The 11854-nt window shown below is 46.1% G+C and overlaps 2 protein-coding genes across 2 annotated transcripts; one reads left to right on the top strand and one right to left on the bottom strand.

Moving 5' to 3' along the window:
- Positions 1-2637: 2637 nt before the first annotated feature.
- Positions 2638-4123, top strand: LOC138662678 (uncharacterized). Its single transcript, XM_069748553.1, has 3 exons — positions 2638-2768; positions 2862-3021; positions 3127-4123. The coding sequence occupies exons 1-3, from the start codon at positions 2654-2656 to the stop codon at positions 4040-4042; spliced, it is 1191 nt and encodes a 396-aa protein (XP_069604654.1). The 5' UTR covers positions 2638-2653; the 3' UTR covers positions 4043-4123.
- LOC138662677 (uncharacterized) lies at positions 4117-6271 on the bottom strand. Its single transcript, XM_069748552.1, has 2 exons — positions 5589-6271; positions 4117-5268 (listed from the first exon to the last, which is right to left on the bottom strand). The coding sequence occupies exons 1-2, from the start codon at positions 5942-5944 to the stop codon at positions 4386-4388; spliced, it is 1239 nt and encodes a 412-aa protein (XP_069604653.1). The 5' UTR covers positions 5945-6271; the 3' UTR covers positions 4117-4385.
- Positions 6272-11854: the final 5583 nt, after the last annotated feature.

Raw genomic sequence — 11854 nt, 5'->3', positions numbered from 1 at the left:
GTTCCTGCACTGACTGCTGGCCGTAAAGTGAAAGCAGAGCACAGCCACAGCGGTGAGTCATCGCTGTGTGACTCACCGCTGTGCTGTGCTTTCACTTTCACTTTCCGGCCAGCAGTCAGTGCAGGAACCAGACGGCAGGGGACAGACAGCTGAATGTAAGTATGTACTGTTTGTTTTTTTACGCTGGTAACCAGGGTAAACATCGGGTTACTAAGCGCGGCCCTGCGCTTAGTTACCCGATGTTTACCCTGGTTACCAGCAAAGACATCGCTGAATCGGTGTCACACACGCCGATTCAGCGATGTCTGCGGGGAGTCCAGCGACCAAATAAAGTTCTGGACTTTATTCCCCGACCAGCGACATCACAGCAGGGGCCTGATCGCTGCTGCGTGTCACACTGGACGATATCGCTAGTGAGGACGCTGCAACGTCACAGATCGCTAGCGATATCGTCTAGTGTGACAGTACCTTTAGTATAGTGTTTTGTGCACCTTTTTTTTTTTTTTGTTTATTAAAATGGATGTATTATTGCAAAGTCTAATGGTCTGCAGCTTGAGGTTATATTTTTTTTTTTTAAATTTACTTAACCATTCCCATTCGATGTACTTGTATTTTAAAATAAAGAGCATTTCTGCTCCATTGTGATTTAAAAAAAAAAAAAAAGAAATAAATTATATATTAATAAAATGTTTCTTAAAAAATTGTCCGTAGTATAATTTCTTAAAGGTAAATTTAAATCAGGTGTATGTACCAATGGTTACACATGCAATACAGAGTTGTTTGAGTGGTCATTTTTTAATAAAGGTTATCCTTTGAAATTTTATTTCGGGGAGGTAATTGTTTTTTTTTTTAAAACATAAAAATATTTTTAAAGGTGTCTCACAGTTTACCTTTTTTTGTTTTTGGGACATGGAAAAGAATGGTATAACGTGCACCAGTTTTTGGGTTTGGGTGTTCACATATTTTTCTCATTTTAACATGGTGTTTAGTGGTAAACATTACCTATTTCTGCTTTGGTCTAACTTTCAATCCATTATACTTATTATATTGCAGATAGAGTAGGGACCACACTGACCGGCATAAGCCACCTGGACCACAGCCACCTGGCCCACATCCAGAAAATCTGAAAAGTAAGTTTTGAAGACCCCAAATCTGCTACTTCAATGTGTAGAGCAGATTGCAAGTGTCTTTTAACTTACAGACCTACCAGGACCACAGCCACCTTGACCACAGCCACCTTGACCACAGCCACCTGGACCACAGCCACCTGGACCACAGCCACCTGGCCCACATCCAGAAAATCTGAAAAGTAAGTTTTGAAGACCCCAAATCTGCTACTTCAATGTGTAGAGCAGATTGCAAGTGTCTTTTAACTTACAGACCTACCAGGACCACAGCCACCTTGACCACAGCCACCTTGACCACAGCCACCTGGACCACAGCCACCTGGACCACAGCCACCTGGCCCACATCCAGAAAATCTGAAAAGTAAGTTTTGAAGACCCCAAATCTGCTACTTCAATGTGTAGAGCAGATTGCAAGTGTCTTTTAACTTACAGACCTACCAGGACCACAGCCACCTTGACCACAGCCACCTTGACCACAGCCACCTGGACCACAGCCACCTGGACCACAGCCACCTGGCCCACATCCAGAAAATCTGAAAAGTAAGTTTTGAAGACCCCAAATCTGCTACTTCAATGTGTAGAGCAGATTGCAAGTGTCTTTTAACTTACAGACCTACCAGGACCACAGCCACCTTGACCACAGCCACCTTGACCACAGCCACCTGGACCACAGCCACCTGGACCACAGCCACCTGGCCCACATCCAGAAAATCTGAAAAGTAAGTTTTGAAGACCCCAAATCTGCTACTTCAATGTGTAGAGCAGATTGCAAGTGTCTTTTAACTTACAGACCTACCAGGACCACAGCCACCTGGACCACAGCCACCTTGACCACAGCCACCTGGACCACAGCCACCTGGACCACAGCCACCTTGACCACAGCCACCTGGACCACAGCCACACAATGTCCTCTTCCGGCAGCCCTCCTCCACAGCAACAGCAGGTATCGGTAAGTAAAAAAAATTTTTTTTTTTTTTTTTTTTTTTTAAATTTACATCATTTTGAGTCACTACATGCATTTATTATGTTTCAACAGGAATCAGAATCCGATGAGGAGCTGTCGGAAGGGACCGAGACGGGTGGAGACATCGAAGTGGAGGAGGAACCAAGTGTAAGTAGTGGTGAAACACTTGCTTCACACATCACACTGCACCGTACACAAAACAGAATTTCATATATAACGTAACACAGAAAACATATACATACATTAAAGCTAATTTTTTTATCCTTTATTTCAGTCTCCTGCTGCTGCTGCTGCTGCTGCTGGTGCTGCTGAACGTCCAGCACAGCATGAAGGTTCTCCCAGGCGCTCCCAGAGTCGGCGGACTCGACGCCGCGGTCGGCCATCAGTGAGTCGGTTTTTTGTGGGGCTTCAATTGTTAATTTTTTGCTTTCAGTCTACTAATTTTTAATTCTTTCTTTTTTTTTTGTTCTAACAGGCTTCACAGTGTGCTCCCGAATACGATTCAGATATCGATATTGAAGCCCTCATCGAGGAGGTTCATGAACGGGAGCCACTGTGGAACATGGCTGACCGCAGGCATGCTGATACCAGTGTCACCCGTCGGCTCTGGTTGGAAGTATGCCGGAACATCTTTGCGAGGTGGGAGGACCTTCTTCCACAGCAGCAGAGCAAACTATGTAAGTATTCACTTTTCAGTGATGTTTTGAGCTGAATGTAATGTCTTGCATTTACGAATATTTTTTTTTTTTTCTTCATTCCTGTCTTCACAGGTACCAAGGTTAGGAAGCGGTGGCGGTCATTGAGGGATCGCTTTAAGAGGGAGTTTAACGAGGAGATGCAGGCCCCGAGTGGCTCAGCAGCAAGGAAGAAGAGGAGGTACAGATATGGCCCGAACCTCTCCTTCCTGAGGGAAACCATGCTGAGTAGAGTGTAAGTATTCAACATCACAGTAAGAACCTGTCTAATCACAAAACTTTTGTTTCAGTCCGGCCTTTTTCATATCAATATATTAACTTATTTTTTTTTCTTTCACAGCACCTACTCCAGCCACCGTGCGCCTGCATCTACCTCTGCACCCTCTGAAGCGATCCCTCCTGAGTCCGCCACCGGGGACCACGTCGGTAGGCCCCACACCTCTCACCCCTCTGTCCCCTCCACTTCATCCGCCTCTACCAGTGGAGTGCAGCCTTCCTTACTCGCATCTGATGGTCAACAGATAGCGTTCCCTTTACCCCACCCCTCTGACCCTGCCACCTCTACACCACCGGTAGGTTCATGGCGGCAGCGTCAGAGGGGTCAGGAAAGGAGCTATGCTCCTGAGTTCTTGCATCTAAATGCAGGCTTCCAAAATTCATTTAAAATTTTGGGAGAACAAGTGACTGCTGGTTTCAGCATGATGCAATCACGCATGAGTGAAAACCACCATGAAATCAGCAGTCGCTTGGATAGACTGCATTTAGATGTAAGTCAAGCTCCAGCCAATCTTTTTTTTCAGTCCATGCTCAGGAGCATGGAAAAGCTTTCTTTTGATCAGCAGATGCGGGTAATGAATAGCTGCCATAACGCTCTGCTGAAGGTAATTAACGAACCCCAATCTACCCCCACACCTCCCCACACATCCCAGTCCCAATTTCAACACCATGCCCCACAATATCACCGCCAGTCCCAATATCCACATCACTCTCAATATCAACATCAGTACCAATACCCAACCCGGCCCACAACCCAAATGTATTCACCCGTGTTTTCTTCATCTTTGCCCAGCTTTACTTCCCCAGTAAGTTTTCCACCTACCCCAACACAACACCCCTCTGGTCAGCCTCCTGTTTTCCCCCCCCCTTCCACTACAGACGCAACAGGTAGGGTTTCCCCAATCCCACCTACCGACGTGGTCCAACCTTCCAGCCCCTCCTCCCATAGTTACTCCACCCAACAATACCAGGACCTGTGAACCTGGAATGTACTTGTACATATTTTTTTTTTGCCAAAAAAAAAAAGGTTCTTTAAATTACCAAAAAAAAAATTGTGTGGGAAAATTACCCACAAAAAATATATTTTTTGAAATAAACATAATTCTGGTTTACAATCTACTGTGTGTGTGTGTTCATTAATTAAGGTAAATATGAAAGGTTAAGTGAAAAGAAACACCAGACGTTTTCAAGGTTTAACAAAATGGTTTTATATTATATTAGCAAGCAAACCACACACACTCTTTTTTTTTTTTTTTTTTTTTTTTTGTGGCAGTTGCTACCAAAAAATTTTGGAAAAAAAAAAGAAAAAAAATTAAAAAAAAGTCACACAATTATGTCTTGCCATGGAATCCGCCCAACAGGTGACAAAAAATATTCAGCAAACTGTTCCCTCATCCTAGTAACAGAACCGGTGGAGCGAACAGAGGCACTTCGGTAATCCCACAAGGATGTCTCCAATTGTTCGTCATCCAAGGTAACGGGCTCCTTTGAAATAACAAAATTATGGAGCACCACACATGCCTTGACAACATCGTCTACAGTTTTTGTATCCAGTTTTATTGCCGTCAGCAGAACTCTCCACTTTGCTGTCAAAATACCGAAAGAGCACTCTACCACTCTTCTTGCTCTGGTAAGACGGTAATTAAATACCCGCTTGGTGCGGTGTAATTCACGGCTGCTGTATGGTTTCAGTAGGTGCGGCGACAGTTGAAAGGCTTCATCACCTACACACACATAGGGCAAGGCTGGTTCACTGGTTCCTGGGAGTGGTCTGGCTGGCGGGAAATTGTATGTATCTCCATACAGGCAGCGACCCATCGGAGAGTTTTTAAACACTTGGGAGTCGTTGGACCGGCCATACGCTCCTATATCCACAGCAAGGAATCGGCAGTTGGCGTCAGCAATAGCCATGAGTACAATTGAGAAGTATTTTTTATAGTTATAGTACTCTGATCCTGTTCCTGCCGGTTTTGCAATCCTAATGTGTTTGCCGTCCACAGCACCAACACAATTTGGAAAATTACACATTCGCTCAAATTGTTCGGAACTTCTCATCCAGATTTCCATTGTTGGTTGTGGGATATACTCCAGCTGTAAAGTGTCCCAAATCGCACGACATGTGTCCTTCACAATTCCGCCAATAGTGGAAATCCCCAGCCGGAATTGGAAATGGAGTGAAGTCAAAGATTCACCCGTAGCTAGGAAGCTGCAGGGAAAAATAAAAAAAAATGTAAAAAAAAATTGCACAGACCATCAACCAAGAAAAACAAGTGGAATGGCCTCAAATAAACCAACAAATTACATGCTACAGTAAATGCGGCGCAATGTGTCAGCGCAGTATTCTCTGCAGCATGTAATAACATTCAATATGACCAATGACACAAGAAAAAAAAACAAGTGGAATGGCCTCACATAAACCAACAAATGACATGCTACAGTAAATGCGGCGCAATGTGTCAGCGCAGTATTCTCTGCAGCATGTACTCACATTCAATATGAGCAATGACATAAAGAAAAAATGCTTACCGCAGTGTCACCATGAGCCGCTCCGCCGGTGTGATGGCAAGCCTCATCCTTGTGTCCTGCCTTTGGATGACATCCTCTATTTTTCCAACCAAATAATCGAAATGTTCCATCCTCATCCGTACATAACTAAAGAATTTTTGGGGGTTGCACCGCAACTCCAGATAGAGAGTGGACTGGACACCCCTGGTCATCCGCAGCTCATTGATTGGATGTATCCAGAATCGTCGCCTTCTCCGTTGCATCATCCGTCTTTCTGCTGCCGCCTCCTTCTCCCGCACTATGATATCCAGGCGATTCGTCTCAAATATAACTTCAGTAACCAAACTCGAAATCCTCCCAATTACACCATCCATCATTGCCACTAAACTAAAACCCTCAAAGATGTGCTGTAAATACAGTCAGTATATAGATTTCCCTAGTTTCCAGTAGCCAATCAAATTTTGGTGCCTCCCATTTTAAAAACGGATCCGTCGTAAAAACGTATGCAACGGATGGAAAAAACGTATGCAACGTATGCAACGCATCCAGCATTTCAACGGAACCGTTTATCGGATTTGCGACGGTTTTGCGACGGATCCGTCGAAATGCTGTATTCGTTGCATACGTTTTGCAGTTTTTTGACGCATCCGTTTTTTCGGGAAAAAGACGTTTTTGGGACGGTTTGCAGTTAACGCTAGTGTGAAAGTAGCCTAAGCGGGGACATGTACAAACAATATATTCGGTACGAGTTAAGACAATTTAAACAGTGACATCAGGAGTGAGGTCCCTGCTCGCAAGCTTACAATCTACAAGGAAATGGGGGGACACAATAGGTGAAAAGGTGAAAAGTGATTGTTATTTCAGGTCTGGCAATTATAATAAATAGGGATTTTCATACAAAGCTGCATGATCCGGTCATCAGCCCGTGTGTTTAAGGCTATGTTCACATTTGCGTTGCATCGGGCGCAGGTTCGGCGACGCATGGCGACGCATGCGTCATGCACCCCTATATTTAACATGGGGGCGCATGGACATGCGTTGTCTTGTGTTTTGTGACGCATGCGTCATTTTTGGCGCAAGCGTCAGGGCGCAGAGGACGCTGCATGTTGCATTTTTTTTGCGTCCAAAATCAAGCCAAAAATGGACGCATGCGTCACAAAACAATGCGTTTTTGCATGCGTTGTGCGTTGCGTCGACGACGCAACGCCCAACAACGCAAACGTGAACGTAGCCTAAGTGCAATAGTCAAGTATTAAGTGCAGTTATCATGTGTATGAAGGGTGTAGAGAGAGATGAATAGTAGGGTGCAGATTCAGAGTAATATTTGGAAGGAGGGAACAGGGCAAAGTTAGTTTACTGAGTAGTTGATGTGGTAGGCTTGTTTGAAGAGATGGGTTTTCAAAACGCGCTTGAATAGGTCGGGGCTAGGTATCAGTCTGATCGTCTGGGGAAGTGCATTCCAGAGAGCTGGCGCAGCCCAAGAGAAGTCTTGGAGATGGAGGTGTGAGGTTCGGATTACAGGGGATGTTAGTCTTAGGTCATTTGTAGAACGGAGGGCATGTGTAGGGCGTTAGACAGAGAAGAGAGAGGAGATATAAGGCGGTGCAGAACTGTGGAGAGCTTTGTGGGTGAGAGAGATGAGTTTATACGAATGGGTAGCCAGTGTAATGACTGGCACAAGATGGAGGCATCAGTGAAACGGCTGGACAGAAATATGACTCTGGCTGCAGCATTCAAGATGGATTGTATAGGAGAAAGTTTGGTAAGAGGGAGACCGATTAGAAGAGAGTTGCAGTAGTCCAGACAGGAATGAATGAGAGCGACAGTAAGAGTCTTAGCATTTTCAAGAAAAAAGATCGGATTCTGGAGATGTTTTTAAGATGCAAGTGACAAGAGCGAGTGAGTGATAGGATATAGGGAGTAAAGGAAAGTTTGTTGTTGAATATGACCCCAAGACAGCGGGCATGCTGCTTGGGAGTTATGGTTGAACCCTCCAGGGTAATTTCGATGTTGGGTAAAGTGAGGTTAGTAGAAGGGAGAAACACAAGAAGTTCTGTTTTGGAGACATTTAGTTTCAGATAGAGGGAGGACATGATGTTAGAGACAGCAGACAGACAATCCTTGGTATTTTGAATTAGGGTATGGATGATGTCGGAGGAAGAAGTGTATAATTGGGTGTCATCAGCATAGAGATGATACTGGAACCCAAATCTGCTGATTGTTTGTACAATAGGGGCCGTGTAAAGAGAGAAGAGGAGGGGGCCTACGACCGAGCCTTGCGGAACCCCGATAGTAAGCGGACGAGGAGAAGAAGAGGCGCCGGCAAAAGATACAGTGAATGAGCAGTCAGAGAGGTTAGGAGGAGAACCAGGAGAGGGCTGTGTCCTTGAGGCCTATAGAGCAGAGCATAGTGAGGAGGAGCTGGTGATCCACAGTGTCAAATGCGGCAGAGAGATCCAGGAGAATCAGCAGAGAGCAATGACCTTTGGATTTAGCTGTTATTAGGTCATTAGAGACTTTAGTGAGGGCAGTTTCAGTGGAGTGTAAAGAGTGGAAACCAGATTGTAAGGGGTCAAGAAGAGAGTTATCCGAGAGATAGCGGATTAGACGGGAGTGGACCAAGCGTTCCAGGAGTTTAGAGATGAAGGAAAGGTTAGAGACAGGTCTGTAATTAGCAGTGCAGTTCTGGTCCAGGGATGGCTTTTTAAGTAAAGGGGTAATGATGGCATGTTTAAATGAGGAGGGAAAAATACCTGAAGAAAGAGAGAGGTTAAATATTTTAGTCAGGTGAGTGGTGAGCAGAAGCGAGGAGCTTGGAAACTTCTTCTGAAACAGGCTCAAAGATGTCTAGTGAGCTTGAGGTGCCACAGGGAAGGGGATCCAGGCACTGAGGAGATTGCGCTGAGATATTCTGATGGATGTGGTTGATTTTTTCTAAGAAATAAGTGGCCAGATCCTCACCGCTGAGGTTAGTGTAAGGAGTCGAGTTCCCGCCGCTGCACAGGGGGAATCTCGAACCATGTCTGCTGTGGTCTCCCATTCTGCATCAGCCGCAGTGGAGCCTGCTCAGCGGAGACGTCGGTCCCAGCGTCTCACTGAATCTGATACTGTGCAAAGGGTTACTGCTGCCTCTCCAGGCTCTACTATTGTACCCTGCACTGGTCTGCGGCAAGCAGGCTTTTCTGGGACTAAGTTCTGCTTTGCACACACTGAGCATGCCCAGGGTAAAATCTCTCAGTGGAGATCGGGGGTCACTTGCTCAGGTACTGCAGCAACTTCCATTGGTCCTCAAGGAAGGTCCTGTACCTGATCAAGTTCTGTGGCAGCCTTCCATTGGTCCTTCTGGGAAGGTCTTGTAGGTGCTACAGCTATAAAAGGTTCTCATGACCGCACGGCCATGCGCTAGTATCAAATATGTACGAGCTCAGTGCCAGTGTGGTCGTGTGTGTGGTCAGGGACCCGAGGAGTTTATGTCTGAATTCAGGGCTGGCTAATAGCCATTAGAATTCTGGCTCCACCAGAGAGGAGCTGCCTGTTGGTTGGACTGCATGACCACTGTCGGCTCTACACAGTAGCTGTGTCCCCTGTGAGCTAAACAGGGCACAGCGTTCTCTTTTCTACGGGCTCTGTGAAGTAACAGAGTTCGTTTGTACTAATTTGCTTTGCCGCCTTGCTTAGCAGCAGGTTATTTCCTGCACAGTGGATCCCGGGTTTCGAACGCACCTATCTCATCTAATAAATATATTTGGTGCGTTCCGCCAACCCTAACAGTTGGTGATGGGGGCCTGTGCTTTAGGTTTCAGGAGGGAGTTTAAGGTTTCAAAAAGTCGTTTTGGGTTGTTGGATAGTGAGGTGATGAGGGTGGTGAAGTAGGATTGTTTGGTCAGATAAAGGGCAGAGTTATAGGTTTTGAGCATGAACTTATAGTGGATGAAGTCTTCTGCTGAGAGATTTTCTCCACTGCCGCTCTGCACACCTTGAGCAACGCTGAAGAAAGCTTGTTTGCATAGTGTGCCAGGGCTGCCATTGTCTGTGTCGGGTCTTTCTGCGTGTAGAAGGTGCTGCTTCATCTAGGGCATTCTTCAGTGTATTATTGAAGTGTGACAATGCTAAGTCTGGACAGGAGAGGTAGGAGATGGGGGGCTAGAGATGTGTGGAGATTACCCACAAGCTGCTGGGTATAATGGTACGTGTATTCCGATAAGTGTGGTAAGTGTGGGTGTCCCGGGTGAGTAGACAATTCTTGACAGAGAAGGAAAGAAGATTGTGGTCCGAGAGCGGGAGAGGGGAGTTAGTAAAGTTATGCAGCGAGCCAGGACTGGAGAAAACCAGGTCCAGAGTATTCCCATCCTCATGCGTAGGAGGATTAGTAAACTGTGAGAGGCTGAATGAAGAAGTTAGAGAAAGAAGATGAGAGGCAGATTGGGAGAGGGGATCATTGATGGGGATATTAAAGTGTCCCATGATGAGGGCTGGGATGTCACAGGATAGAAAGTGAGTAAGCCAGGTGGCAAAGTGGTCTAGAAACTGGCGGGAGGAGCCCGGAGGGCGATAAACAACGGCCACTCGCAAGGAGAAGGGCTTATAGAGTCTGATGGCGTGGACTTCAAAGGAAGGAGATGTGAGTGAGAGAACCGGGGGGGATGACCTGGAAAGCACATTGTGATGAAAGGAGCAAACCAACACCTCCAAGCTGTCTGTTCTCAGGTCTGGTGGTATGTGAAAATTTCAGCCCACCAAACAAGAGTGCGGCAGCGGTCGTGGTGTCTGAATGCTGGATCCAGGTTTCTGTAATAGCCAGAAGGTTAAGGGAATTAGAGAGGAAAAGATTGTGAATGTAAGTTAGTTTGTTACACACAGACCGTGCATTCCAGAGAGCACAGTGGAAAGCGACATGAGAAGGCATGCACTGAATGTTAATAAGATTTGCAGGGTTTCTATATGTAGCTGGAGGAGAGTAATGCATGCTGGTGGAGGGAGGTCCAGGGTTTGGGGAGATGTCAACTGCAACTAGTAGAAGGAGATAAACAGAAAGAGCAGGTGGTGGGATGATTTGTATGAATGTTTTGAGCGCTGCATGGCGGTAGTGGCTGGTTTGGAGTGGGTAAGAAGTGTCAGTAAAGCCTAAAGGTACCTTCACACATAACGATTTTGTTAATGATATCGTTGCTTTTTGTGACGTAGCAACGATATCGTTAACGAAATCGTTATGCGTGACAGCGACCAACGATCAGGCCCCTGCTGGGAGATCGTTGGTCACTGGGAATGAACAGGACCTTTTTTTTGGTCGCTGATCACCCGCTGACATCGCTGAATCGGCGTGTGTGATGCCGATCCAGCGATGTGTTCACTGGTAACCAGGGTAAATATCGGGTTACTAAGCGCAGGATCGCGCTTAGTAACCCGATGTTTACCCTGGTTACCATTGTAAAAGTTAAAACCAAACAGTACATACTTACATTCCGGTGTCTGTCCCCCGGCCTCAGCTTCCCTGCACTGTGTCAGCGCCGGCCGGCCGTAAAGCAGAGCACAGCGGTGATGTCACCGCTGTGCTCTGCTTTACGGCCGGCCGGTGCTGAAACAGTGCAGGGAAGCTAACGCCGGGGGACAGACACCGGAATGTAAGTATGTACTGTTTTTTTTTTTTAACTTTTACAATGGTAACCAGGGTAAACATCGGGTTACTAAGCGTGGCCCTGTGCCTAGTAACCCAATGTTTACCCTGGTTACCCGGGGACTTCGGCATCGTTGGTCGCTGGAGAGCTGTCTGTGTGACAGCTCTCCAGCGACCACTCAACGACCTAAACAGCGACACTGCAGCGATCAGCATCGTTGTCTATATCGCTGCAGCGTCGCTAAATGTGACGGTACCTTTAGAGTTATACATGGGAGAGGGGAGAAGGGAGGGGTGGATATAGAGAGAGTGCCCAGAATGTGTTAAAGGGCGGGTGAGTTGTGAGAAAACAGAAGTAAAAACAAATAAGAAGCAGATTGATATTATCAATGCATAATGTAGAATGACTGAACCAAGAAGCATGATTATTTGAAAAACTTATGCATCTTACCTGTCTCCTGCCCTGTCCAACTGCCATTGTCTAACTGCTAAGCACTTTAAACTGTTGCACACGCGACCCCGCACGCGTGCTATCCCAGCCAGACTAAATATATAATGCCCATACACGCAGTGCATGGGCTGACAAACATTTCCCCAAGGGGGTACATTTTTAAAAAATATACTATGGGCGTCATAGACACACTTGGCAAAAATTGGACTGCCTGTAGTGGCA

The sequence above is a fragment of the Ranitomeya imitator genome, chromosome 2 (genome assembly GCF_032444005.1).
Source record: "Ranitomeya imitator isolate aRanImi1 chromosome 2, aRanImi1.pri, whole genome shotgun sequence".
Classification (NCBI taxonomy): Eukaryota; Metazoa; Chordata; class Amphibia; order Anura; family Dendrobatidae; genus Ranitomeya; species Ranitomeya imitator.
This window is presented reverse-complemented; position numbering and strand designations above follow the sequence as displayed.